This window comes from Aquila chrysaetos, chromosome 4 (assembly GCF_900496995.4).
Source record: "Aquila chrysaetos chrysaetos chromosome 4, bAquChr1.4, whole genome shotgun sequence".
In the NCBI taxonomy this organism is placed as follows: domain Eukaryota; kingdom Metazoa; phylum Chordata; class Aves; order Accipitriformes; family Accipitridae; genus Aquila; species Aquila chrysaetos.
In genome coordinates this window covers 56,493,737-56,521,039 of record NC_044007.1, presented here as the reverse complement: position 1 = coordinate 56,521,039, position 27,303 = coordinate 56,493,737, and the positions used below count along the sequence as shown (strand labels likewise).

The 27,303-nt window shown below is 38.4% G+C and overlaps 1 protein-coding gene across 1 annotated transcript; it reads right to left on the bottom strand.

Annotated features, from left to right (window-relative positions):
- Positions 1–1,005: 1,005 nt before the first annotated feature.
- RAB12 (RAB12, member RAS oncogene family) lies at positions 1,006–26,565 on the bottom strand. The gene is made up of 6 exons (XM_030011970.2): positions 26,199–26,565; positions 12,525–12,585; positions 4,468–4,606; positions 3,825–3,914; positions 2,772–2,876; positions 1,006–2,244 (listed from the first exon to the last, which is right to left on the bottom strand). The coding sequence occupies exons 1-6, from the start codon at positions 26,440–26,442 to the stop codon at positions 2,131–2,133; spliced, it is 753 nt and encodes a 250-aa protein (XP_029867830.1). The 5' UTR covers positions 26,443–26,565; the 3' UTR covers positions 1,006–2,130.
- Between the last annotated feature and the right edge of the window lie 738 nt (positions 26,566–27,303).

Here is a 27,303-nt window from a genome sequence, read left to right as displayed (position 1 = left end):
CACTCTTACATAAATATGTCTCTCAAATGCAATCAATTTTCAATTTTGGGTACAAGAGACCGGGATCCCAATCTACCTACATACAAACAGCACAGAATTACAAAAAGAAAGTTTATCTAAGTCAAATTTCTTAATTTTTATTAAATTCAAAAACTGCAGGAAAAAAAAAATCACAAGTTTCTAAGTACAAATAAAAACAAACCAGCTAAAATAAAATGGTTGTCAAGTTAAAACTAATTTTCCATAATTTTCCCTTCCTTGCTATTGCCCACAGTACCATCAGAAATCCCACAAGTGCTTTAGAAATTGATTTTATCTAACAAATATGATAGTAAACCATAAGTTTACTATGTAAAAAAGCAAACCGTTCAGGCACAAGGTGGCAGAAGACATAAGCACAAATATCAACCACGCTTCCTTAATTTGTCAGTTGAAATCCAGGTGTGCTAAAGACCTGCATGGTATTGTATTCAGAATATCAGAGCTTACTCAGTGAAATAAAGGGTCTTTTTTTTTTCTTTTTTTAATTTTAAGTTTGTTGTGTCTTTTTTCCTTCCAGAAAACAAGGAGAAGCTGTTTAAGTCAGTGGTATACCTCACTGGTCAGTGCCAGAGTTCTGGCTAGAAGAGTGGCAAAAGTGACAAAATGGGTTCTAGCATCAGAGAGTGAGAAGCAGAGAAGCTGTAGTGTGAAAAAGACTGGTTCATACTTGTGTTGGCAGTGTAATTAATAGTTTGGTGACCACCAGCTAAAATAGCATGACAAGTAGTCACATGCTATTTGAAGATATCAGCTGGGCTAGGTCATCAGCTGCTCTCCCAACAGAGCAGTGACCAAGGTGAACAACTAACATCTGCTGTTCTTCTAACTACACCTAAAGAAACTGTCAAACTGAAAATTAAATTATAACAAAATTAAAACAAGTGTTGTTCCATATTCCAGAGTCTACCTTTTACCCATCATTTGATACTTGCCATTCTAAGAACAGGTGCAGTTCCACTGTCATTCATAAATACAAAATTTTATTTGCACTTCATTAGTTTAGAAAGACCACAATGTTTTTCAATACCACAACATTCAGGACACACCAAGTTATTCAAATATGTAACTACTGATTTACCATAGCTAAACTAAACAGTGTGTTTTAATAAAAGATATACCAAAGATATAATTCACAAATTCATTATCAGACAAAAACCTAACACAGTATTTGCTTGATGGGAATAATTTCCACCACTAGGAAAGAAAATAATTTTACCTTAGGTTCCCTTCCCCCAAACTCTACAGATGTCCAGACAAATACACATATATATCCCTTAACACAGGAAAATGTATCATCTTAATTTATTTATTTTTTTAAAAGAATTTGTCTAGGACAGCAGCATTGTTTTTTATACCTTCTTTTAGAGCTTGAATATATCTCCATTCTTTTATTGAAACTTAATGATTCTTGCAACCAAATTTATGCTTACGCAGAAAATTATATATGCTATTTCAGAGTGCAATCTTAGATCTGCACCAGATGTGATGTCTTGGTACACAAAGAAAGGGTGCAGCATTAAACAAAATAAATAAAAGACTGCCAAAAATTAAACTTAGCTTTTCAATAAATCCAGTCAGCAGAGGATGCTACAGCCAAAAATGTTTTCACTACATTAAAAGGAAACATAATGCTGATTATGGAAGCTTTGTACATGAAGTCCTCTGTTTTTAAAAAATTTCTCTTTAAAATAGTTAGCAAAGCACCATATACTTATCTTCATACCAGAAGAGTTTCTGCCTGCCTGTTTATAATAACAAAGAACTATTACAACATTTATGTCAAGAATAGGTATAGATTTAACTTCTCCTCCTCCTCGACTGGAAGTGTGGTAAACCCCCACCAACTGTACAGTATTTATAACACTGGGGCAATGTATGAAACATCATTGTGAGGGAGAGGGGTAATAATTAAATGTTATAGCTGAATCCTACACAGGATTGCATATTTGCATATTTACAAGTTAGTGTGTAGCTCTGACTCGAATAACAAAGTGCAACAAGAAACTGCCAAAGGATTGTAGTGCAGAGTAGTACAGATACTTTCTTTACCCTCACACTCCTATTTTTCACTCTGTATGGAGTAACAAGTCAACAGCAACGGACATGTGGCCTTGGAGGAGGCAGTTCTGGTGGGATTTCTGGCTCTGGTTGCAGGGACAGGATACTGTTGGACAACTCATTTCTTATAACATCCAGTGGCATCTTAAAGAAAAGAAAAATCACCTGTAAACAGTCATCTGCATAGAACTCAGCACAAAGAGCTTGTTTCAAGAGTTCACTGTCAGCCAAAGCCTCAATTTAAGGATCTTTTGGTTCTTATTAGTGAACTACATTCAAGTAAGTTGTGTTAAGAATTTCTCTAAGAAAAAAGTTACAAGACATTTTCAAAATAAAGCCACTTCCTAAACCAATTACAACAAATCACAACAGAACTGCCCGCAAATGAAAGCAGGCAAACGTACAGTCAGCTGCTGACATATAGTGAAGTTACAGGAAAGAGGAAGTATAGCAAATAGGAGCAGATGTTTACTAAATTCAACAGCAGTATTTATTAACTGAAGTGTTCAGCAGAGCCTGTGAACTACATCACGCCCACTACATATTAACCAAAAATTTCACCTGATGGTGTGCACACACCCTCTATGTCTTCCCAACAAATACCTGCAGTCATTATTTAAACATTGACAATTTATGTGGTCAGAGGAACTACCCCCACCTGAATATTTTACCTTTTTCAGAATGTCATCCACAAGCTTTAGAAATATTTCATCCACATTAAAATTATCCTTGGCACTTGCTTCACAGAACCGCATCCCAGTTATTTGCTGTGCAAACTGATGGGAGAGAAAATAAAATAACTACACGAAGATACGCACAAACAGCAAATACACACTCCTCACAAAACCTTTAAAAAAAACCCCATAACTTTCCCCAAATCTGTGACTTAAGTCTAATTTAATTAATAATCCTGAATCTCCAAGGTACAGCAAATACTGCCACATATAGCTGATTTTCACTTAAAACTGGTTTACTGGAAAAGTGTGCTGCATTTTTCCAGACTTAAATCTTAGAAATTGATATATTCAGTTGACATGGATTGTTGCAGATTGCCAAAAAGTAAGAACTTTTCAGAACCGTTAATCTCAACCATATTATTAAAATACAGAAAAGGGAAGTACAGATGTAAGAATTAGCCTTGACTCTCTAACAGAAAATGCTTCACTTCCAAATGCATGATGGAAAATGTGTATGTCCATACTGAAAGTGTCCTGATCAAGATGGTGCTTTGAGTATCATGCTAAAACGTATTCTATTGTCAGGTTTTTTACCACTTTTGGAGTTGGAAGAGAACAAAAGAAACATGAAAACAAAGGTGAGCTAAGTAATCAAGCCGGGCTGTTGCCCATCCTAAAATACTACTGAAAAGCAAGCACCTGGAAGAAGGCTCACAAAGATGTCCTGAGCAGAGATATCTCCATTTGTGATTCAAGTCTTCACTATATCCTCTTTCAGAGCCCAAAAAGGAGTATCCCCTGTGTAGTGTAAGCCAACTTGTAGTTTATACTTTCTTTAGATCAAAGACATACTGCTCCAGCAGGAATGCATATAACTGCACATTCTATAAAAGTAAATACTATATGGATTTTGACAGAACACCACCACTCTCGATAGGCTCCTTAGGTCTAACAGTCTGAACAAGAGTAGCCATGGACCATCAGAAGCAATGCCATAGCAGTTTTGCTTCTAACAGTAACTAAGAATTTGGTTAGACATGTTCTTACCTTTTCTCCCTGCTGTCGAGTTATCTCTCGATCAACTTCACAGTCCAGTTTATTTCCAACTAATAGAAGCTCTGCATCTTCTGAAGCATACTGCAATTAAAACATTTTTAATTAACTAAACCTAGGAATGTAAGATTTTGTAATGCAAACATGATATTAAAAAAGGGCAATTCTTCTACTAAATAAGGAACCACACCTACACAGTTTACATGTAAATGTTCTTCCCTAACATTTCAAAAATTTTCAACTTCAATTTTCAAATTCCATTTTTAAAACATGACTTGAGAAACAGCTGTTCTAGTTTATCTAAGAATGAACATAATGACCTTATTTCACAGACAGGAAATAAAACTTCCCCTTCTTCCCCGCCCCCCACCATGGACAGGTAAATGAGTAATGTTACAGATTTCCACTGACACTTCTAACTGGGACAATTCTAGTTCAAGGAAGCAGGAGGAATGGACAACCATTTTGCAACAAAAACACATTAAAGTTAAATCCTGGCTAAAAGAATCCAGTGAAAATTAGTTGGCATTAGTTTAATAATCCTATATCAATGTTGTTAAAAGTCTTAGAGTACCTTTGAGGAAAAAGAATTGCTTCTTAAAAAAAAAAATGTAAAAAGAAAATACTTAAGGCCTACCTTATCAATCATTTTCATCCATTTTGGTAAATCATCAAATGTTTCCTTCTTGGTGATATCATACACCAAAATAATTCCCTTGGCACTTCTGTAATAAGCTGAGGTAATGCTGTTGAATCTCTCCTGACCTGCTGTGTCCCTAAGAAGCAGCAGCAAACATTAGCACAAACATTTCACCAGTTTGCAAAGTACAGAATAACTTTGTTTACATTTTAATAAAAACACCCTCCCACTCATTAGACACTCTATATTGAACATTTCCTCCTGTATGTGTGAATCTCAGGCAAAAAAAAAAAAAATAATGGAGCAGTATTTTCAGTGCTAAGAAGTTTCCATACCAGGACTACTTATCCCATACTAACTTCACCAAGAAAGGCCACCAAACAGTTCTACATGCGTCTGAGAATGAAGCTGTCCAATGAAAATATACCAGCAGATGAAGCTGGTTTTGTGTTGTTGGGGTTTGTTGTTTCCTTTTTTTTTTTTTTTTAAATAGCCCTGAAAAAATGAAAAAAGAAACGGATACATCCTTATCAAACACAGCTGGACACCCAACTATAAAATGAGCAATGCACTGATCATTATGATTCAAGCTTTCAGAGCCTTTTTGGATCAACCACAGCAATTCAGCCATGGTTCTAAAACTAATGCAGAAGCTACTGGCAGAAGTGAATGAAAAGAGTGAGCAACCACTATATGGTACAGCTTTTGAAAGTAGATACCTGGCTTTCACATTTACATCTACTAATCTGAGGTGTTCAAACAACATTTCCATTCTCACTTTCAGCACTGTAGGTATTTCAGACAGGGTGCATTTACACTGTAGGCTATTTTCCAACAATGACACCATGTTGCCCGTACTAGCTATGGCTTATATTCCAAAGTAGATGAGACAGAAGGGTTATTTTTTACTGAACCATGAAAACCTGTGAACTGCTTTTAATCATATCGTTAAGCCTGCATATGGAAGATTTTTGGCAGTTATACTAAAAAAATAGCTGGTGTATACCCTAAGTCTTAAAATGTGACTGGTATCACAACTGGAAACTAAGTTACATGGTGCTCCAAAGTGATCAAACATTTGCTGGTTGAGTTCAGCCCCCAGAGTCAACAGATAATTTTGAAATTTCACTGTTACAGCATATCAAAAGATGGACCAAAATGAAAAGTGGATGGGGGAAAATGCGTGCATGTGTGTTGGGACTCAAAAATTCAAAAGGAACTCTCTTCAACAGTCACATTTTAGACAAAAGGAGGAGGAGGAGGATGAATTTGGGAATGAGATTAACAATGGAGACCTAAAACACTTGTTACCAAAAAAAAAAAAAAAAAAAAAAAGTCATGTTCACAAAATGCCACATTGATTGTCCTGAAGAATTAATTCTTTTAAAGTCTATGCACAACAAACAGTAGAATAAGCTACCACAAACCTATCTTGCTCTTCACAAAATCTTTAAAAATTTCAACTAAGCAGGTTTAAAAGTGAAGTAATTAACTTTTTCCTGAAATAGCCACAGCTGTACCTGACAGCAAAAATCTTTGCTAGTGGTTTCACAACATAAACCAGAGTCCACTAGAAAAAGATTTGAAACCTCTGCTTCATAGCCTGTGGAAAAATATTGACTTATACTTCACTGCAAGCCAATGGCATTGCAATATGGGGCAGAAGAGAACAAATTCCTATAGCATCCATTTTTATTTTTATTCAAATCTCATTCTCTACTCAGAACTTCAGAATTACATTCATACAAACCTTTGGGACCCTACAGAAGGTGAAAACAGGTAGCCTGTTTCAGTAAGGTCAAGCTCTAGTAGTATTTCTAGTAATATTTCAGATGGTTAATTGGTTGCTTTCTTATCACTAATGAGGCATTTTTATTAAAGCAATACACATTGTGGCAGCTGAAATTACATATATAAGTACTACTCAGAGCAAGTAACTCTACTTTCTCTTCCACTACTTCTTTGATATGGTCAGATTTATTTTTTGAAAGGTCCTTTGGATGTTCACTCCATGAAAAATTTAGAAGTTCTAGTATGAACCGTTGATTTTCCACATATGGATAACATTGCTTTAGTGCTTATGAACAGACTTCTCAAAATTATGACCTTGTAGAGCAGCCCCTGCCATCTGTTGCTAATCCAGCCTACTGATCAAGCGTATTAAGGATGGGAACCCTTTAGTTCCATTATTCTGAGCAGACATAACTAGATGGCAGGTGGAAAGGCATACCTGATGTGGAAGAATGCACCAATTCTAGCTTTGGCCAGAATAATGGAAATGCCTTTTTTTTTTTTTTTTTTTTTTTTTTTTTTTTTTTCGCTGGCTGGTCTTCCCACTCTTCTCTGTGCCCCTACTGGAACACAGAAATAAAAGGGCTATTTCAGCGTCACCTGGCTGTACCTTCAGGTCAGTGCTAAGGACCTTTAGCAACTCCATCACAGAGGGGCTACCAGTTCACACAGTTCATACATTAGAAAAACAGAGGGGAAACAAACACACTAATGTTCAACTACCCTCCCTAAAGACAGTCATCAACACACTGGATAAGCTAAGGGGTAAGCAATGGAGCCAACTACACAACTTTATACTCTGCTACTCCAGCCATCTCCAACTCTACATTTGCCCTAGCCTACCGAGTGCTCTATCTCCAAGTCTACTTGGTACTATCAGCCTCTCCTCACCCCACAAAACCCTTAGGCTCTTTAAAAATTTATAGTATTCCCAGGCTGCTGCTCCTCTAAGCTGCTGTATCTTCAGGTCCTACACTCCCCTTTGTGTAGACTGTTCACCCAAATATCACACAACTTGTAGTCTGTCTTGCTGGCTATTCGAGACACACCATATGCTGTGGCCAGTTTAAAACATCCATGGAGAGCCTGGCTGCCCACTACATACGTTAAATGGCCAGATGGCCACTGACTGTCACCTGCCAGTTGTGCTAATTACAGTGGATTATGGCTGACTTTCTTTGCCTTGCTTTAAGTCATTGACTTCCCCACACTTCACAAAATCAATGCTTCTACTGCTGCAGGAAGTTTAAATGAAACCAATCAACAGGTTTCTGACTGTAAATATGATAATCCTCGTTTCCTTTGAAAAGTGGAAGAAAATAAGCTGAATTTGCAGTCTGTAACATTATATTAATATTGTACCAGCCTTCAAATAGTAAGGTGAAAATTAGAAAACAATTTCTGCAATAAGTAAGTTTAGAATGCAACCCCAAGCTACCTAAATGAGCTGCAGTTTGAGACTATCAAGTTCATCTTTCACATGGAAATCTCACCTTCTACCAGGCACTATCTTATTTTTCATGAAAATGTGCAGTAAATTCTTCCACTATTGAAGAAAAAGTGACAACTCCTAATGCAGAAGTATTAAAAGCATATCCAACTTAAAATGCCTTCCTTTCATGTGGAGTGCTGGAGCAATTAAGTTTGTTATACTATCTGCATTGATGTATTATACTCCTGCAGCTGGAGTATTTTAGTAAGGATAGCTATTGAGGCACTAGTGGAAAGCTGGGAAGAAGAGATGAGCATTATTTAACTGGGCTAACAGTACGCAACTTCATGAATTTCATTAAGTGGTATTAAGTCCTGCTAGTTCTTTATTTGCTCTGGTCAGACTCAATAGAATAAGTCAGTTCAATTTAATTCAAACTCCAGAAGTCCAAATAATAAATTACTACAGCTTGATCAATGATTTGGCATCACCAAAAAAACCCCAACAGATTACTCCTTTTTTAATGCTAAAAGCCATTTTCTTTCATTGATGTTTTTTAAAAAATTGTTCTAATGGAAAAACACTGGTATTTCTAAATTGTAATCAGAAAAATACAGCATATGACACCTTGATCATCTATAATCTGCAATAAAATCCCACTGCTTGACTCTATTTTTCTGCTTCCAAAACAGAAACTAGACATCACTCCAAAAATACAAGCATTACACCAAACAAAAGCAAATAAAAAAAACCCCACAACGTCCATTTTCAAGTGTTGACTTGTCATATTCTCACTGTTTCAGACTGCATAAAATACAATACAAATACAGTTGATCTTAGTTAAAATAGGTTTGGATAATTTTTGTTTTACATAAATGTTCTCTGTGTCTATCTAAAACAGTTGCTTGAAACAAACACATGGACAGACTCCAAACTGTCTTTGGCTCTGAAGTTAAATTGATTTTTTATGAGCAGTGATGTGAAGTGGCAACAGAAAGGAAAATATTTTTAAACGTAAAGAAAAATTTAACACTAACTTAACACTTTCACACACTCTGTGCTTTTATGGAACCTACAGGCAATATTTTTTTAAAATATTAAGTCATTTTAGAGGTTAATTCTACTTGTCAAGCTGAGCTTTTTCCTCCCATAAACCACAAATATATGTAAGATCTTTTATTACATGAAATAATTTCTTTCAGAGGTACTGAACAGAAGGAACTATATTCTGTTATATTCCAGGACAGGTGAACTTTTCCTCAGACTAGTCCTCATCCCAGAGATCTTCTAAAACAACAACTGTCCATTAGAAAATGCTGACCTGGCAGAATGTGAACTTTTTATGAGAATGCACCAATTTAAACAACCTTCAGAAGCAAATCAAGACTTCTTGCCAGATCACTGGCTTCCCTGGACATTAAACCTGTGGAGATACCAGAGTCCCTCTGGCTCGCCAGCAGGAAACTGGGTGCAGTGGCAGGGCACCACGGTTTCCAGCAACCAGGTCCTTTCAGAGGGGAAGCCAGAAGTTACTGCTGCTTGTGTCAGTCGAGTGCCCAGATTACTCAAGTAAGAGGGCACAGTCAGACACCCTACTGTCCTGCCAAGCAACTCCCGGCACACCTATGCTTCAAAGCATGGAAGTGGGGTTCCTATTATTTGGTCTAGTTTTCAAGCTTTGAAAAAGCACTAATCAGTGCTCAGATTCACTTGGACGCTTATGCTATCCAATAGTTCTGGTTACTTTACTCCATGAGCTGAGCTGCATGCATGCATTACTTCTCACAGAACATATGAACTTATTTCAGCCAAGAACTGCAATGCAGAAGCAGATTTACTGTATCTACTACTTCTGGCAGCCCAAGGGGCACTACCACTGTTCCAGGTGGCACAGAAAAGATAGACACTACTCCGTGTCCTCACTGCTGCTCTACCATTTCATAATCTAAGGAGCAGAAGGTTGTTTCCTGACTGAACGTCAGGGAAAGAGAGGAAGAGGTACTGTGAGGTAGCAGGGACCAGATATGAACAGGTAAGCTAGAAGCAAGAGCAGATGCCTCTGTGATCCTTAGCACACAGTATCCCATTGTGAAAGGAATAGGGGAGACAAGTCCAATTTGTATACTACTCTACTAACAGCAGCAGGTGTGAAAGCTGCTTTCAAAAGGACATCTTGCACATGTAATGGCTTGATATATTCAACACAGTACTGCTGTTTTTTTGATAAATTCAAGTGGTATAGTTCTGTGGAGAACACTCTGCTGATAGAGTGGTCAGTGGAGAGACAGGTCAAGTGACCATAAAAATACCAAAGTTAAATTTTTTTTAAAACTGTTCTTGTTTGATTTTTGAAGTAGAATCATCAAATGAGTAAGAAAAATATAATCAAACTTTGATGCTTCAAGACATAACCTTAGTCATTTTAAGAAAACAAATAAGCATAAACTTCAGAAATTACCTGTTCACTAAATAAAACAGTTTTTTGTAGTAGAGTTACTGTAATCATTGTATACAAGACTACCAGGAAGTATGAGGCAACCTTAATTCTGCCTCTGTGTAGGTATGAAAGAAGACGGACTTAGGACCAGCCATGCAACTTAAGTATGTATTTCTAAACTTCCAAGTTTTTGACTTGGTAAATGCTCTCCTCTTTTAATCTAACAACTGAAGGTACAATAAGGAGCCAAGGGAACTGGGGTTGTTTAGTCTGGAGTAGAGGAGGCTGAGGGGAGACCTTATCGCTCTCTACAACTACCTGAAAGGAGGTTGCAGCAAGGTGGGTGTCAGTCTCTTCTCCCAAAGAACAAGTGACAGGACAAGCAGAAACAGCCTCAAGTTGTACCAGGGGAGGTTTTGACTGGGTATTAGGAAAAATTTCTTCAGGTTATCAAGCACTGGGACAGGCTTCCCAGGGAAGTGGTTGAGTCACCATCCCTGTAAGTATTTAAAAGACATGCAGACGTGGCACTTAGGGACATGGTTTAGTGGTGGACTTGGCAGTGTTGGGTTTATGGTTGGACTCGATCATCTTAAGGGTCTTTTCCAACCTAAATGATTCTATGATTCTGGGATTCTATGATAAGAGTTTATAAACAGGGCCAACAACATATGCAACATAATTCAGGATAAATTAGCAAAAGGAGTGCTTATCTAATTGCTTTTCCAAAAAATTAGAAGTATGCCAAGACAGTTGTAAAGATTTAGTATAAGAACTGCATTTTAACAGCCACTGTTGGAGAATAAGTGACACTTAGGAGCGGGATGTTGTGTTCATGGATTTTATATTTTAAAATATTGTCTCTTTACATTGTGTTTTCTCCACCATTTTAGCAGGGCTTCACACAGGAGTAATGGTCATATTTTAGCAACCTATCAATTTTTACTTTTAAAAGTTTCCTATATCTTAGTAGCATATTCTCAATATGTGGAAAATAATGGTTTAAACATCTCTTTTCCAACAAAACATCTCTCCTTTAAAGTATTTATTCAACATGAAGAAATTGTTTGATAAGCTTAGCACATTTCACAGCAAGAATTCCTATCAGGCATATAGCAGCATCTCCGTATCAGAATTTTTTTGTTACCTCTGTCAGCTCCAGCAGACCCTGGCTAATAATTGCTGGCTCAACTGCCAGCCTTGTGGTCATAGGTTTCCAAACAGGGACTGATGATGGATGAAGACATGCCACTAACATTCAAGTGTTAGGTGACTGATGATACCAAACATGAAGCTGCAGTTAACTCAGAGGAAAGCAAGACAGACACATGGTGTGACAAACAGAGTTGATGGTGACCTGCCAAGAGGAGTTAGTAAGCTGAATTCACTGTATCCATGTAGTTAAGAATGAAAACCCACCAGAATATCCCAAAAGAGTATATTTAGAGCTTTTTTCCCCCTCTGTGGATTGTTAGCTTTAACAGTTTAACTACAATGCCAATTATGCATCACACACTGTTAATAAACCAAAGCTAAGCTTCTACATAGTAGTATGTAAGAATAAATGTTTAGAACATAGCTGGTTTATTCTCTCATAACAATGTTTATGTATTGTACTATTCTGCAAAACAAAGGAGCTCTTAAGCTCAATAATTTGTAAACAATAAAAAGTGTATTAATCAATATCAGGAAACACGTAACCTACTCCAGAAGGGAAAAGCTTAGCTCACACTTGGAGCTTTCTGTAATAGGATATTGGTACCAGTTAAGGTATAGAGTCTTATTTGTATGGGATCATTTTACTTCTCAGCGCTGTTTAGAGTGGATATAATTTACTTAGTCTTGAATGTCCTTCACTTTAAAGTTATTTAATATAGCGTCAAAGAAACAGCACTGCCTATACAAACTTTTAGAAAAACAGTTTAGAAAATATTTCACAGTTGTTTTATAATTGCTGTTACAATGAAGGTCAGCTTTAAACAGTCCAGAAAATAAATTAAAAAAAACACCAACAAAAAACCAAACCAACCAAAGTGTACTTTCTGTAGTGTCTATTTAACACAGCCACCTTCTGTTGTTTGTAGAACTCCTATTTCTTGTGTAGGTGATAGCCGCCTTCTAGGAAAAGGGGCTTAAGACATCTGTGATGCATTAACATTTCAATAATTACTTTCGTGTCCTATTTCTAACTTTATCTCTCCTTCTCCTCCTTTACCCTCACAAAAATCTAAGGGCTATTTTGTTTTGCCTAAGCCTTGTGGGAATGGAGGACAGGAGGAATAGGGTAAGAGCTAAACCAGCTTGTAACAGTTAATAGTATTAGACAGGCATATTAATTCATGCTAGAACACAAAAATTAAAACATACTGCTGGTTGCACGTTTGTTTTACTTACCAGATTTGTAATCTAATTTTCTTTCCTCTTAGCTCTACTGTTTTGATTTTAAAATCAACACCTATAAATAAAATACAGTAAACAGAAAAGGAGGAATAAGAAGCAAAAGTAACGAGGGTGTAATTATTTCTATTTTTATTTATTTTTTTAATATATATATATATCAACTTGTAACAGTCTGAACAAGCAGAAGGGTTTGCACCACTATGGGTCACCTCAGGAACATCATTGGGATTTGACAACCACTATATAGTCTGTGAGCCATCCAATTTGGCAGCATCACAACATAAACCTTCCACTTTGTGCAACACTTTCAGCAGCAGGTAAACCCAACATAACAGTAAAACAACAGGCACAGTATGTTTGTTTCTCCCCTGTTCACCTTGACTATCAAGGACAAGCCTGCTCTACTTCCAACTGGCACAGATGCCCTGGAGGCATGGAGCAAAACCAATCCCTCCACATCAGTTGTGCTGTCTGAAGTGGGAACAATACACATCTGATCTCCAGGTTAGATGCTTAGCACCTGTAAAGTGGTTTAGAAGAAGTGCTGGAATTGTGGTTGGTTTATGAGAAAGTTTATCAGCACTGTCATTCTTAATTCCTGCAAATATTTATTAGCAAACTGCTTAGATTTAGAGAAGGTATTTGACTTCTAAAATTTCTTTTATACCTGTATGGTACTTTTATCCATCATCCCAAAACTCCAGCCACATTTTGAATGCATGCTAAATATCAAAGATAGAACCATGAAGACTTTGTTATACAGAAAGATTATACTTCTATAAAAAAAAAATAATGCTGGTAATCAACACATAAGACATACTATAGTGAAACAATACCTAGACACAAAAGATTACCACCTGGACTACAAGAATATTTCAGGGTATAAACGTCCTAGAATATCATAGCATTTGTAGATTGTGAACCTGTTCATTTTAGTATACATTTGTATGAAGATTTTTGCTTCAGTTCTTCCTTCTGAACACCACCCCTCCTAACAGTGCTAAATCAAAAAGGGGCAAATAAAAAGACAAAAGAACATGATTCAGACTGGTACACTTAAACTCACACAGAACTGTAGGAGCGTAGTGTGTTGGAAACACTGCTACTTCACATACAATTGTATACCAAGGATAGGGATGGAAGTGAAGAGGAAAAAAAGATTTTTATTCTCCCTAACCAAAGCTATGCGTTTTCCTAATGTCTAGCCTTGGTAAAAGACAAGCGTCCCTGCTGATATTGTTACCAAGTCAAAACTGGATTGTAACTTTGACAGAAAGGACTGAACTTGGCCCTTATGCAAAGCTTTGCAAAACTCCTGAAAATTTAGGTAGGGAAAAAAAAAGTGCATTTTACACCCTGAAAAATAGTTACACGTTGTTGACTTGGCATTTATTTCAAAGCGCTTTTAAAGATAGTTATGTCTGTAAAGTTGTTGGATGAGACAATAAAATGGACCCTGTTTTAAAAAAAAAAACAAAACTAGACACAGTTTAGTAATTGAACTGTAAAGGATACACTCAATTCTGGTTTTAGTTTGCAAAGCAGGTTGACACTGTTCAGCTAGACTAAATAAATGGAATGATCACTGATCTTCATTCTCCTAAACAAAAATCCTTTCAAACAGCTTGCAGTTGCACATTACATAGTGATAAAAGTATTGGTTATCACCACAATATTTGTGCTCCTTCTCCATGTCCTTAAAAGCATCTAGCACACTTATTCACCAATTCTTGGAGAGCTATTCCAGTCATACGATGCTTATACTTCACTTATCAAAATGTATCCCATTCAAACCCCAGCAGGGCTCTTGGGCAATACAGGAGCTAAAGTGTTAAACTGATTTGTACCATACAGTCTACAATTTTAATGGCAATTTTCAAGTACGCATATGCAAATTGAGAAAAATTACTAAAATGACTAAAAATTTCAGAGCATTTATTAATCCTAACTTTAAGAAATATTTTTCTACACTTTCAAAACACCACCATCTGTGTTAGTGTAAAAGCAGAAGAAAGTGAAGTGATCCAGCTATGCTCTACTATCCAAAATGTGGGAAATAAGAATTCTTGTAGTTACTGCTTTTCTATTAACAAGATTTTTTTTTTTTTAAAGAAACACATCCATTTATACTGTTAAAAGCCTTTTCTCTACATAAGTCCATTTAAACTATAAAATGCAGTTGTCTTAATGGTCACAGCTTTGTCTACAACAAGACAGCAACTTTACTTGCTAAGGAGATAATCAGTATTAACTGAAATTGCTTCAAACCTCTCTCTTCCTCAAGGAAGTCTGAATATAATTGCCCACACGTCTCAACCCCAATTCCCAATCCTGCCATTATCTCATTCACAATATACTGTATGATTTGTCATTCATCTGAGAACTCAGGTTAAAAAATTTTTGCTTTTCTCTCCCACAGAAACATAAATAGAAAAAAGAATCTATGATGCTCATACAGGTGGGTGTACTAGTCTTAGGCTAGCAATTATACTTGTAGAGCAACTTGATCTGAGCACAGAGAGAATACAGCTCTACTGTGTAAAGAAAAAGTCCTATTGTCACACACAAAAAAAAAGTCTAAACCATCTCCGATCCAAAATTGTGTATTAAAAACCATCACAGGAATTTCACATAAGTTTCACCAACTCCAACAAAATATTTTTATTTTTACAGATGTGGCTTATACACTGCTGTCTTACACAAACCAAGGAACAAAAAGGTTCTGTTGTATTTTTTAAAAGGAAAAATAAATAATGAACTATGGGGAGAAAATCCAACTCTTCTAATAAAGTAAATCTTCAACTGGGCACTTCCTGGGACTCGCAGGCACAACATATGAATGAAGTAGAAAAAAGCCTACATATTAAAGAGATGGTTTCAAAATAAATAATATGTCAACAGCATTCTTATTTCAAAGGCAGATCTTTTTACTAATAACCTTAAAGTCATACCATGAAACGTTTCCCTACTGTTAAATTTTGCAATGAATGATGCAAACGAGTAACAGTTTTGGAAAAGCAGATTCTTCCACAGAACTGTTTGAATCATTTAACACAAGTCAAATAGCTTGCCAGAACTAAGCAAAGGTTGCTCAACTGCTTTTTATAATTAGTAATGCTCCGCAAGCATCAACACAATACCAAAAGCTTCATGTCTGCCAATACTGAAGGAAAAAAATCTGGCAACTTTCCTTTTGCACATGAAGAAACAAATTCCTAAGCCTGTCAGGTTTCATTACCATGTTTCTCCACAGACCTGCCAAAGGTAGTGCTTTGAGTTTACATGCAAATCAGTAATTTAATTAAAACACCGCCACAATAATTTGTTTTCCACTTCAATTTCAAATATCATCTAGAGTTAAGAAGTTAAATGAAACAAATTATTTAGCTTGATTAATGTCAATGACAATACCCAAATGAAAAGTTTTGCTATCCATACAATTACTCCAACTATTAAAAACAAGAGGAAAAACTGTTAATATTCTCTAAAAGTCAATCAGGAAACTAACACTTTCCACTATTACAGATAACAAAAACTTATTAGTCACACATGACGTTCAGAGTTAGACAACTGCACCTTTCCATTCACATATGCTAAGCCAGTCTTATATGTTCTTTATATTTGCAGTTGCAGAACAGAAGATTTGGACCAACTGCTAAAAACTCCCATTCTTCAGCAAAATAACTGCAAACAGTTCTTTTAAGCCTCTCCATTCAGCACAGGATAGAGAAGGTATTAAGCCTGCTCTTAGAAAATGGTGGATTTTTTTGAAGAAGTGCTCTGTTAATACTATAGTGTTGATGCCAGCAATATTTGATAAATTCTTTAAACCCCTTGCTTCAACAAACACTTAATTTACAGTTGCTCTAAGCAAGACATGTGTTTCTTAGTCTTGCTAATCCTAATTCTAAGACCTGTTAAGTACACACAAATTGTCAGAATTTTTTCAAGTTTCACGCTGTTTGATGATACTGGTAGTCCTTGCACAGTTGCTACTCCCATAAGCCAGATACCAAAACACAACTAATGCCCAAATTTAATAAACTTGTGCATTTGTTCTGTTCAATCCTGCCAGAGGCTGCTCCAGTCTTGAAGCTATATAGCTGCAGAGCGGTGTGCCTGAATGCGTGCACTGACAGTCAGGACAGGACTTACTAGCCCTGGGATAACGCTCTACTAGCACAGCTACACCAACACATTCCCCACCATGCACCTCCAGTTATGGCGGGTATCCCCTAAAAGGATGTCAATAACAGCTAATACAAGCCACTTAAGCACCTTGTGTCCTTAATTATGCAAATAGAACTGAGGGCATGGGTTTATATATAGTTCAATATAATAGAGGAATCAATAATTACTGTTGACAACTGCATTAAATCTGAACAACACATCTTGCAAAACAACAGGATTTTAAAAGGCTCTCTTTAGCTGCTACAACACTGGGAAACTATTGCTGGTTTGCATGCTACCTAGTTCGTATTTTAAATGCCTGCTGGCTAATTTGTTGTCAACGAATAACCAAACGTACACATGCCATGGAGCCAACAAGTGCATGTGCTTATGACCATACTGAAGCATGTCCTTTGCCAGGTCATAGTGATGTGAGGGGAACCAAAAGGTTTATCACAGTCTCCCCTTCCACTAAAAACTCAGCCTCCTCTCCATATATCAGGCTTGCGTGGACCACAAGCAATCAATGCGTTCAGTTTTTCTAAAATTATTACACTCACACTGTGAGTAAATCTAGACAACCACCTCTCTTTTTATGAATTAAAAGGTGTGCATTTTGATGTCAGATTTTGACCCCCATCTTTCTCTGGAAAGGCCTTTTTCAGGAATCCAAACACACATCCCATACACATATAAGAACTAATAAAAAAGGCACAAAAATACAGATCTCAGCTCTGGTTTGGGTTTCTGATTTTGTATCTGTTAAGCATTTCAAAGTATACCGATTCAGCTTGCCCTACCACTTAAAACTGCAAATATGCTGCTGCCCTCTCCCCACAGGCTAGATATATGTCAAATAAGATATTAAGTACAGCAGCACTTTGGGGTGTGTGTAAGGTAAGATTATTAGTTCAGGATTTTCAAAATTTTATACAAAGCACATTGTTTTTGTTAATAGCACATGAACTTTAGATTAAAAATATGCTTCACGCAAATGAGAACATCTATTACGACATGCACTAAACTGAAACTATGCTTTTTCCGGGGAAAATAAAGGGCTAGTAGAACAGAAGGGGTTTTTAAAAGTATATTAAACACACAGCTAAGCAAACTGTCTGCACTCCTTTACAAAATAAACAGCCTTAAAAGAAAGAGAACAGACACTCAAAATAGAAGTGCACTAATGAAGTTTTAGATAAGGGCAAGTTGGTGAGGATGACGTATCTTGTCACTGAACCAAACTTGAGACTGTTCCAAACTTGAGACTGAAATCCAATAGAAGTGAAGTTTAGCCCAGAACAGTTTTATAATGTATTAATTTCTCGCCCCAAACAGAAACTAAAAGTTACCTACTAAAGCACAAACTGAAACACACACAACTGGGTCTAGCCTCCCCTTTTAATAGTAAAAGAATTTGTTTAGAAATAAAACAAATAGTGAAGAAACTTCTTACTATGCATTTTGCATTTACATTTTCAATTTTCTTTTTTTTTTTTGGCCTAAGTGGCAGGAAATGGAAGTGGAAACTGTTTTGCTTAATGCACACAGAGTGACCTTTCAGAGGCCAAGATTTCCTGATAACAAAGTTAAAGGAGGAACTAGGAAAACAGACACAAGTAGAGCACAAAAAACCCCTCCAACTAAAATCAATTCCAATAGATTAAATTTTCAGAGGCCTATTAATGATTCACATCAAAGCAATTCAATCAGTGAAAAATAATCAGACTATGTTTAAAGAAACACAATCAGTTTAAAAATTCAGAGGTTACATATATACTAATTAACCATTAGAACAGACACACAGTTCAAAGACTATGACAGTTTATTTAATTTGGACATCTGAGAGAATTATACAGAGAAACTTTCTTACATCCCCTACAATTGATGACTGAGGTCACATGCTTCTTGAGGTAAGAACCACCTTTGCTAGTCCTGGTCTGTAACTAAATGCAATACAATACTTACACCTATCAAGAAACTTCTGAAGCCAATGAAAAGATGCTCAATAGCTTTGATACTGATTTCTACCATCTCTCTTGGGTGGGGGGGAAGCAAGCAACAATAAAAGGTACATGGGGGGCAGAGGGCAAGGTTACAAAAACTGTTTCAAGAAAAAAAACCAACAAAACCATTGTATCTTATTTTAATTGAAGCTGTAGGACATGCAGTTAATTTTAAAACACACTAAAGCAGAAATACTTCTTTCAAACTGCATATTATAAATTTAAAGATTTTAAAGATATTTGGAAGCATTAAGTGTGAGTCAGATATAAGCCAGTTTGGGGATTATTTTAGAGGCAGGTAAAGTACGTTGTCCATAAAGCTTCGGCGCGTAATTCTAGAACGATTAACATGCAGATATTTGAGACTGCTCGCCTAAAATAAAAGCATACCCGGAACTCAACTGGCAACTGTGCTACAGAACAGAATGAAACAGATACGCCAACAACAGAAAAAAAAAAAAAAAAAAAGATTTAGTAATATACATGCGGTGACTAAATTTTGAAGGTGTAATTATAATGAGTTTTTCAGAAACTGTCAGTAATTTTTGAATGTCCAATATACAGCTTCTAAACATCTCAGATGCTTGGTACTTCCAAACTCAGTGAGAATGGAGGAAGTTATCATTTCTTTACATTCTTGTGGACAGTAAAATTATAAAGCCTTTCACAAGATGTAGGCTTTTGACACTACTTATGGTATTAAGTTCAAAGCATGCACCAAAACTTTGATAAACAGAATGAGGTAGAAGGGGAACTCAGAAGGACTAAGACTCTGTACCTTCCTGAACAAGACTTATTTTCAAAACTTCTGATTACAGAACAGGAAAACATAGTGAGCTACTGGTCTACAACTACCTGACCTGAAAGAAAAATTGAATGTGAAGAAAAATTAAGCTTATTTCATGAGCAACACTATCCAGATTTTTAAAAAGGCAGAATCTATTTCAAAATGAGACTGAAGTTAGCATTTTGGTTTGGGTATCAATTTTCCCGCTCCTTGGGATATCAGAAATAAATTGTAAAAGTGTTGCAACTATTTAACAGCATATAGCAATCTTAACAACTGAGAATATTAATAATTTTTCTTGTTTAAGGACACCCTAGTGAAGATAGTTTACAAAGACTTCAGGATTTTTGTGATGAAAGGCACTCTAAAAAACTCTCTTCCATTTTACGGTTTAGATAAATCCATAATTATTCTGCATAGTGCATGCACTATTTTCATTAAGTGAATGTTTAAGCTTACAACTCCCAGAAAAAAATAAGGAAGTCCATAACCAAGAATTATATGGCCCTACTTTCTTTTTTTCCTTCTTTGCTACTGACATGCTCAGCTGTTCACAGCAGAGACTGAGTTTGACAGCTGCATTCTACTGTCCTTGCAAACTAAACTCTGCATTCGACACCATTCAAGTGGCCTCTTCATTTTGCCTGCTGTTTTACTTGTGTATTCTCATGTATGTACTGACTAGGGACTACAAGGTACTCTGACAGTTCTCTAGTGTTGATATAACCCAGTACGTGAATATTTCTATCAGCTGAAGTTAACATCTAGTTTACAAATGAAGAAAACAAAGTCAATTTCAAATTTACTCTTCTTCGCAACCTCTTGATAATTAAAAATGCCATACCTCTCCAAAACTCTATTCCTGAACCCTGATAATTTATATCATCCACCTACTATATTTTCCTATTGTAGAATATAGTTTTGTTACCTTGTGAGGTTTCAAATGATTACGCATAGACAACAATTGCTGACTACACCAAATGCTGTAAAATATGCTTAGTTGACACATCCGAGGCAAACCATTACTTGCCAGGTGCTTTCAGTTGCTGTAGTCTTTGGTGTCAATTACAAGCGACAAACCTACTCCTGAAGGTAAGAGGCAGCTTCCAGGGAACACAGGCTTCTGTTGCAAGTTGCATTTCCTAAACTTACGGTTGCAGAACTGAAGACAAACAAGGCAGGTTCATACAAGCATCCTAATTATCTTAAGGTTTTATGTAAGACAAAACTGTTTTCTGTGCAAGTTTCCAGCCTCCTGCTCTCCTCTATTTGTAGTTTGTCAAGTAATTGCAGCACACCATTAATCAGATGTTTGTTTACACTATTGTGCACTAGCCAAAAAGCCAGTATGTACGAACAGATAGGTATTAACACCCTGGACATGTGAAGCTAAGGCTGCTCAATTTTCAAAGAAATACTTATCATTCATCAGAACTTTCTTCCTTTTTTGTACAACAGCAGAAATTTCTCAGTATGAATACAGAGCTGATTTTGTGTATGAAGCAAGGACATCTTACCGCTACTTCTTTACATTGCAGTAAAGCAAGAGACATCTATTTCCACCCTTTCTTCCCTCTCCCCACCCCAACTAAGTTTTCAGTGCCATCTTTGGAAAGAAAAAACAAATATTTAAAGAAAAATGAAAATTAATTATATTTGTCAGAAAGAGCCCACAGGCACATACAAGTGTAGCAAAAAGATAAATGTTCTTCTAGTTGATGCAGGATGTTTTCCTGAAAAATTTATGTAGGTTGTTCTTCATCTCAGATTACATCAAATTACTAAACTTGTTTTTAAAACGTGATTTTTATTATTATATTCTGAAAAATTATTTTTCAAATGGTTAGTAAGCCACATACCATGTTTACAGTGCTTGTGAGAACAAATACTGACTAGGTAACTAAAAAACTGAGGAGCAACTTAAAGGGCAGTTCTGAAAAATGACCAACTGATACTTTTAAAATGACTAGACTGATACTTTTAAGTGAATATAATAATATGACAAGCTTATGGGAATGAAAATTAACGTTTATGCTGTTAATCCACATTTTTTAAGGATAAAGAGAATTAAGAAAGGGTTTGAACTGTGACAGAAACCCCAAACACGTATACATCTATGTAATTATATAGATGTATATATTTATATATCATATACATGTGTGTATATATATCAAAACCAGAAGCTGCCTTACTTAAGATTGCTCTGATAAAAGATAAACCTAAACTTTTCACTATTACTATTGTTTATTTGATGGATGTTAGGCATTTTTGCATGGACATGGGTATTTTAAAAAGAACTGATAGGGAGAGGACTGCTTGGAAGAAAAAGCTATGGAGCTCTGTAAATCTAACAAGTTCCCAACTTACGTATCATTTTGCACTAACATCAAAGTAAGGTGAAACAAGGTCAAAGAGCATTTTTGTGAAGTCAAAGGTGTCTTATACCACAGCGCATTTGCATGCCACTGATCTGGATCCCACAGGCTACAATTAGTCCAAAACAGAACACAGGTCACAACATTCCCATCCTGATCCACAACAAACCTTCTTCCCATTACAAACTTAGCTGAGTAGCTCTACTTATGATTTTGCTTGTAAATCAGGACTGAAGGAAGCTTTAGTGTTTACTACAAGCAGTACTGTAGTTTCCTGTGAATAGCTGCTAAAAGGAGCCAACAATGCATGACGCACCCAAACTGCTCTGGTATTATCAAGGGCAAGGCCTCTTTCCTGGGATGCTGTCAGACCTGGTGGAAAAGAGCTGAAGAATAAGACTAGGCCTCAGAAACTTTACATACTAAGCCAGCATGTAAAAGAAAAGCCAAGGAGCTCAACTTGATTTGAGGGAGTAGGAGAGTCAGCCGCCCGAGACGTGAGTCAGTGCAGGGCCTCAGGTTTGGGTGAGCAGGAACCTCAGGTTCAGAGATTAAAACCCAGAGAGAAGTGTAATGCCTGCAGCAAAATTAGATGGACAGGAAATACTGCTGATTACAGGAATTCTGTAGATCTGTCATGGAAGAAAAACAGCAGAGAGCTTGGGAATGAGCTAAGATTTGGTGGATGCAGGTAGGACAGACAACTGTGACACTTGAGCAGCAGTTGGACAGATGCTGGGAAGAGAAGAGAGGCCTTTGACTATTAAAATAAAGGGACTCTGATGAAAAAGAGGGTGAGATAGCACCATTTTTAAAAATTAATATATAAATTATAACATGACCACTATGGAGAGAGATCTGAATTAAGATGTATTTCCTTTGGGATAGGAACTACTTGGGGTGGGGTAAGGAGGGGGGAAAGAAGCAAAGGCAAGCACCCTTCCTTCACCACCCATCTTTGAATCTCCTCACAAATGTGGCAATGAGTATTTATCCACTACCTTTGGAAAGATGGTCCTTTTTCATGCTGAATTTGGCATACTTGTTTTTAATCGTCAAGAGTCTGAAAAACCTCCAAGTGATAGTTTTGGATTGGACAGTTCTGCTCCTGTGTGAATAATGCAGGTGCATGAGGTCAGGTAACAAATCATAAATGGAGATCAAATTTTAAAAGAACAAGTGTATATTTATGTTTGTTGACAAAGTAATATCATGCCAACGTTACCCTCGCACAAGCATTACTCCATTATAGAAAAGAAGTTACCTTAGCTACTCTGGATTTAACACTGGCATGAAAAGAGTAATTTTACATCATTGCAGATACAGAAGAACATTTCTAAAAACAATTTCTTTGCCCAAACAAGTAATAAAAATAAGTTATAACCTCATAGTAAGAACAAACATTCAGACCTAGCACATAAAATTGGGAACAGCGACATTTATTTCTAATCTGACAACCTCATGCAAAAAATCAGTAAATATTTGAGCATATTGAGCATTCTTACTACTATGTAAATAGCAGATTAAGTAGACACAATATTCTATGCAACTAATTTAATGCCCAAAATAAATACATCAAAAGAATTTCAGATCAACAGCACATCGTGTGCCGTTACAAATAATGTGCTGAAATCTGCCAAGCTATTTTTGAACACTTTCAAAGAACTTCAGTATTTGAGATAAGACTGAAGACATGTTGATGTGTTTTTATTATAGAATTTACTTTACCATTCTGGCAATGTAGTCTTCTTAAATTAGCATCAAAATACTGTATCTTTCTTAATTGAATCCACACCTCCCCTCTTCAACAGAAACACTCCACTTCTCAATGACACAGTGTTATTATCCTAAACAGCACTTAGGGACTGGAGACAGCCAAAGTTTTCGGACATTTGCAATTCTTCCACTGTTGGAGAAGACCTCTGAGTAGCCTGTACACTTTCATACAAAAGGTTAAGGTGTTAAATGTTGTCCTGTTCCACAATTTCCACAGGTTTAATATAAAATCAAAGTAGTAAGGTTGAGACCATTAATATCAAGGTAAAGGAGTAAATACGTATTCTAGCATTCCATTTAAAATACAGCTTCACTAATAAAAGGTAGATACAGCAGATTTTAGTCATTTGTTTGGTTACATAGCCTTTTTAAATTTAATCTCAAGGTATATTCAGTTTACATAACTTCCTCTGAAACTGGATCAGTCACAGGGTTTTCAAAAATGTTTCAAAACACATCCTCCACTTGTAATTCTTGAAAACCACTGCAGTAAGTGGTGACAAAGAAAGAGCTTTATGATTTCAACCATGTATCAAAGTCTGACCTCAGGTCATTTTGGAGGGTGTGTTATTTTCAATCTACATGAATGGTAAATAGCAGAGGTTATTTCTTCTTACTCTACAGTGCAAAAAAGCAGGGTGCAGGCCAACTGTGAAAAGCTCTTTCATTTAGCAATCAAAGGATCTTGGGGAATCTCAACAGCTCTCAAGTTGTTCAAGAGAACCTTGAAAGAATGCCATTACTCTCAAGTCTTTCTACATGTATTTTGGCACAAGTTGATTTTCCTATGCTGCTTTATGTCGGCACACTTTGTACATCCAAGATTATGTAATCTTTCATATAGCAGCATACCACCATTCGTTTCCTGTTTCTTTTCTAAAATAAGTAGGCTTCTCTGCTTCAATCACTGTCTCAGTTATCTAACAAATCAGTTTTGCTTACAAGGCACCAGACTGGAAGTCTGGACCCAGGTCTAGAGTACCTCCTCTCACTTCTCAAGATTTGCATCAGGAAATTAACCCTAGTTACAGAGAGCAGCCCAGCCTTGAAGGAACCGTTAATGTAGGTCAACCCAAAGAAGATGCATGCGAGTTCAAAACAATACATAGACCTGGAGAATTTATAAAGAATACATTCCACTACTAGTCCTACTTCCTCAGCTGTACCATATGTTTAATTAAATCTCTCTGTCTACAGAAGCCATCAGCATTTCTTCATTACAACATATCACTTGAGGATTAATGCCTCTGATATGCTACACTGTCTTTCTAACTTCGAGGTTAAGTTACCAGCTTCAAAACAGAAATATATCAACACTAACAGTGCTAATCTGCCCTACCAGTTTTGGATTTTTAGAGGACCTAGGAAAGAATGAAACAACTGGAAAAATACACATTAAAACTAAAGCAAGAGTAACTGTGAATTATTTTGTCACAGGAAGATAGTTTTGGATAGTAATAATTCAGCTTTTAAAAGGCAATACAATCACTTTCCATCAGATGTGATAAGTTTCCTCGCGTTCCAAGCTACAATTAAGCTAAGCACACATATTTTCCAATGACACAGACTTAACAACTGCCTTGCTGCAATACTCAGGAGTTCAAGCACAGGACTCTAATAAAAATGCAGACTAACTAGCTTGTTTTCCTCCCTTTACACATATTGTGTATTAAAAGACAACAGGCATTAAATTACCTCCAATACGCGTACAGATGACTAAACCATGAATAAGAACTAGTTCCTACAGAACTAGGATGTTGCTCTCCAGTTAGTTGTGCGAGGAGCAAAACACGCAGTGTGCTCAAGAGGTACTATAAAACAAAACATTGACTTCCTCAGATCTAACATCACCGCGGGGGGGGGGGGTGGGGTGTGTGTGTGTTCTTGATGAAGGCGTAACACCAATCTGGAGTTAATCAGACGATGGTCTGGAAGAACATTTGAAGTCCCACTGACTACGCCAAATACACACTGTGCACCTTTCAACTCCCAAAAATGCTTCGGTTTCCCTACATGCAACATCTAAGACTTGAGCACAGTAGAACGTTTTACCAACCATCCCTAATTTTTTTTGAAGTGTGTTTTTGGTTTGGCATTAGTAAGGCTGAAACAGGACACCGAACACCTTCTCAAAACTTGCAAAGATAACTAGGACCTCCACGATCTTTCCGCCAAGAGCCGGGAAGTTTGTCACCAAGGGCTCCCTCGCCAGAAACCCCGTGAGCTTCCCCCTGTGACATGGCACACGGTCGAGGAACCCACCCGAGGCGACACAACCCCACTCCGCCACACGGGAGGCTGGGCGGGAAGGGGACCACCACGCACCCTTAAGGGGACGAGGCCTGGGGGGCCCCTGAGGGGAAAGCCTCGGGCCGGCACGTGGGGAAGGGGCCCACGCTTGGGGAAAGGCGGGAAAGGGGCCAGGGAGGGCAGCCGCCGCACCAAGCCCCGCGTTTCCACGGCCGGGCCCTGCGGCAGGGTGGGCACGGCGAGCACCGGGGCGAGGACATCCCCCTCCCCCGGGACGGGGCGTGCGCGGCCCGGCGGGCTCCCTTACCCACGGTGGACTTGCAAGCCTCGCAGAAGGTGTCGTCGGTGAAGCGCTCCATGAGGCTGGTCTTGCCCACCCCCCGCGACCCGATGATGATCACCTGCAGCTTGAAGTCGGCCGGGCGCGGCGGCTGCTTCCTGCGACGGGACTGCCCCCCGGAGAGCGCCGGCGACCCTCCCGCCGAGCCCGCCCCGAGGTCCAGCCCGCCGCCCCCCACCCTGCGCTGCGGCAGCCCCGAGCCCGGCTCCATCAGCGACGCATGCGGCGGCGCCGCGCTGGCGCCGCGCTCCCTCCCCGCCCCCGCCGCCACCGGCGCAGACGACTACGAGGCAGGGGGAGGAGGGGGCAGCGAGGACGAGACGAGACGCGACCGCCGCCCGGCCCTGCGCCCGGCTCGGCCCGAGGGGAACGGGAACAGCAACAGGAACGGGAACTGCGCCGCCGCCGCCACCACCGGGAGCGGCGCGCCCAACCCCGCGCCCGGCCGCGCAGCGCCCTCTGCAGCGCCGGAGCCGCAGCCCCGCGCCGCAGTGCCGGGGGCGGGGAACGGCCGCCCGCGCCGCCTTTGCCCCGGGCTCGGGCCGGCCGAGGGTCCCTGCCGGCGCTGCCTACCCGGCCCCGGCCTGGGCGCCCCCCGGAAGCGGGACGAGGAGAGCGGCTCCGCGCCTCAGGGCCCGGAGTCCGCCCGGAGCGGGGCTACCCCCGCGTTGCCTCAGCCCCTTTAATGAGGTGATCGTGGCGGACTTCGGCCTGGCGCGCCCGGAGCCTGCGCAGTTGGGTCTTGCTTCAAAGCCCGGTGCAGCCTGTCACTGCCGGGACGGTGGGGTCTCCCCTAAATTTACCTTCAAGTAGTCAAACAGGCCACAACCCCAGATGGAACCCCTGCGTACAGCAGCACACGCCGTTCTGGCGTCGGCTGGGGGTGCATTTCACCATCAAAGCCAAATCTAATACCTGTGTATCAGGGGGATGTGCTTGCTCCTGGGCATGGACCGTTTCATAACAATGGGCTATGCTAGCTCAGTTGTTAAAATTCCAAGCAAAGGAAAAAAATGACATTAGAGGAAGTAGTGTAATAAATCATGTGAAGGAAAATGGTCAGCATTAGCGT

What these genes read in the sequence shown, in the direction of transcription:
- RAB12 (XM_030011970.2), bottom strand. Translation starts at nt 26,442, where the DNA reads ATGGAGCCGGGCTCGGGGCTGCCGCAGCGCAGGGTGGGGGGCGGCGGG. An exon ending in GGCTTGCAAGTCCACCGTGG is followed by an intron (nt 12,586 to 26,198) that starts GTAAGGGAGCCC and finishes TTTTATTTATAG; the next exon opens with GTGTTGATTTTAAAATCAAA. An exon ending in CTCGACAGCAGGGAGAAAAG is followed by an intron (nt 2,877 to 3,824) that starts GTAAGAACATGT and finishes CTCTCCCATCAG; the next exon opens with TTTGCACAGCAAATAACTGG.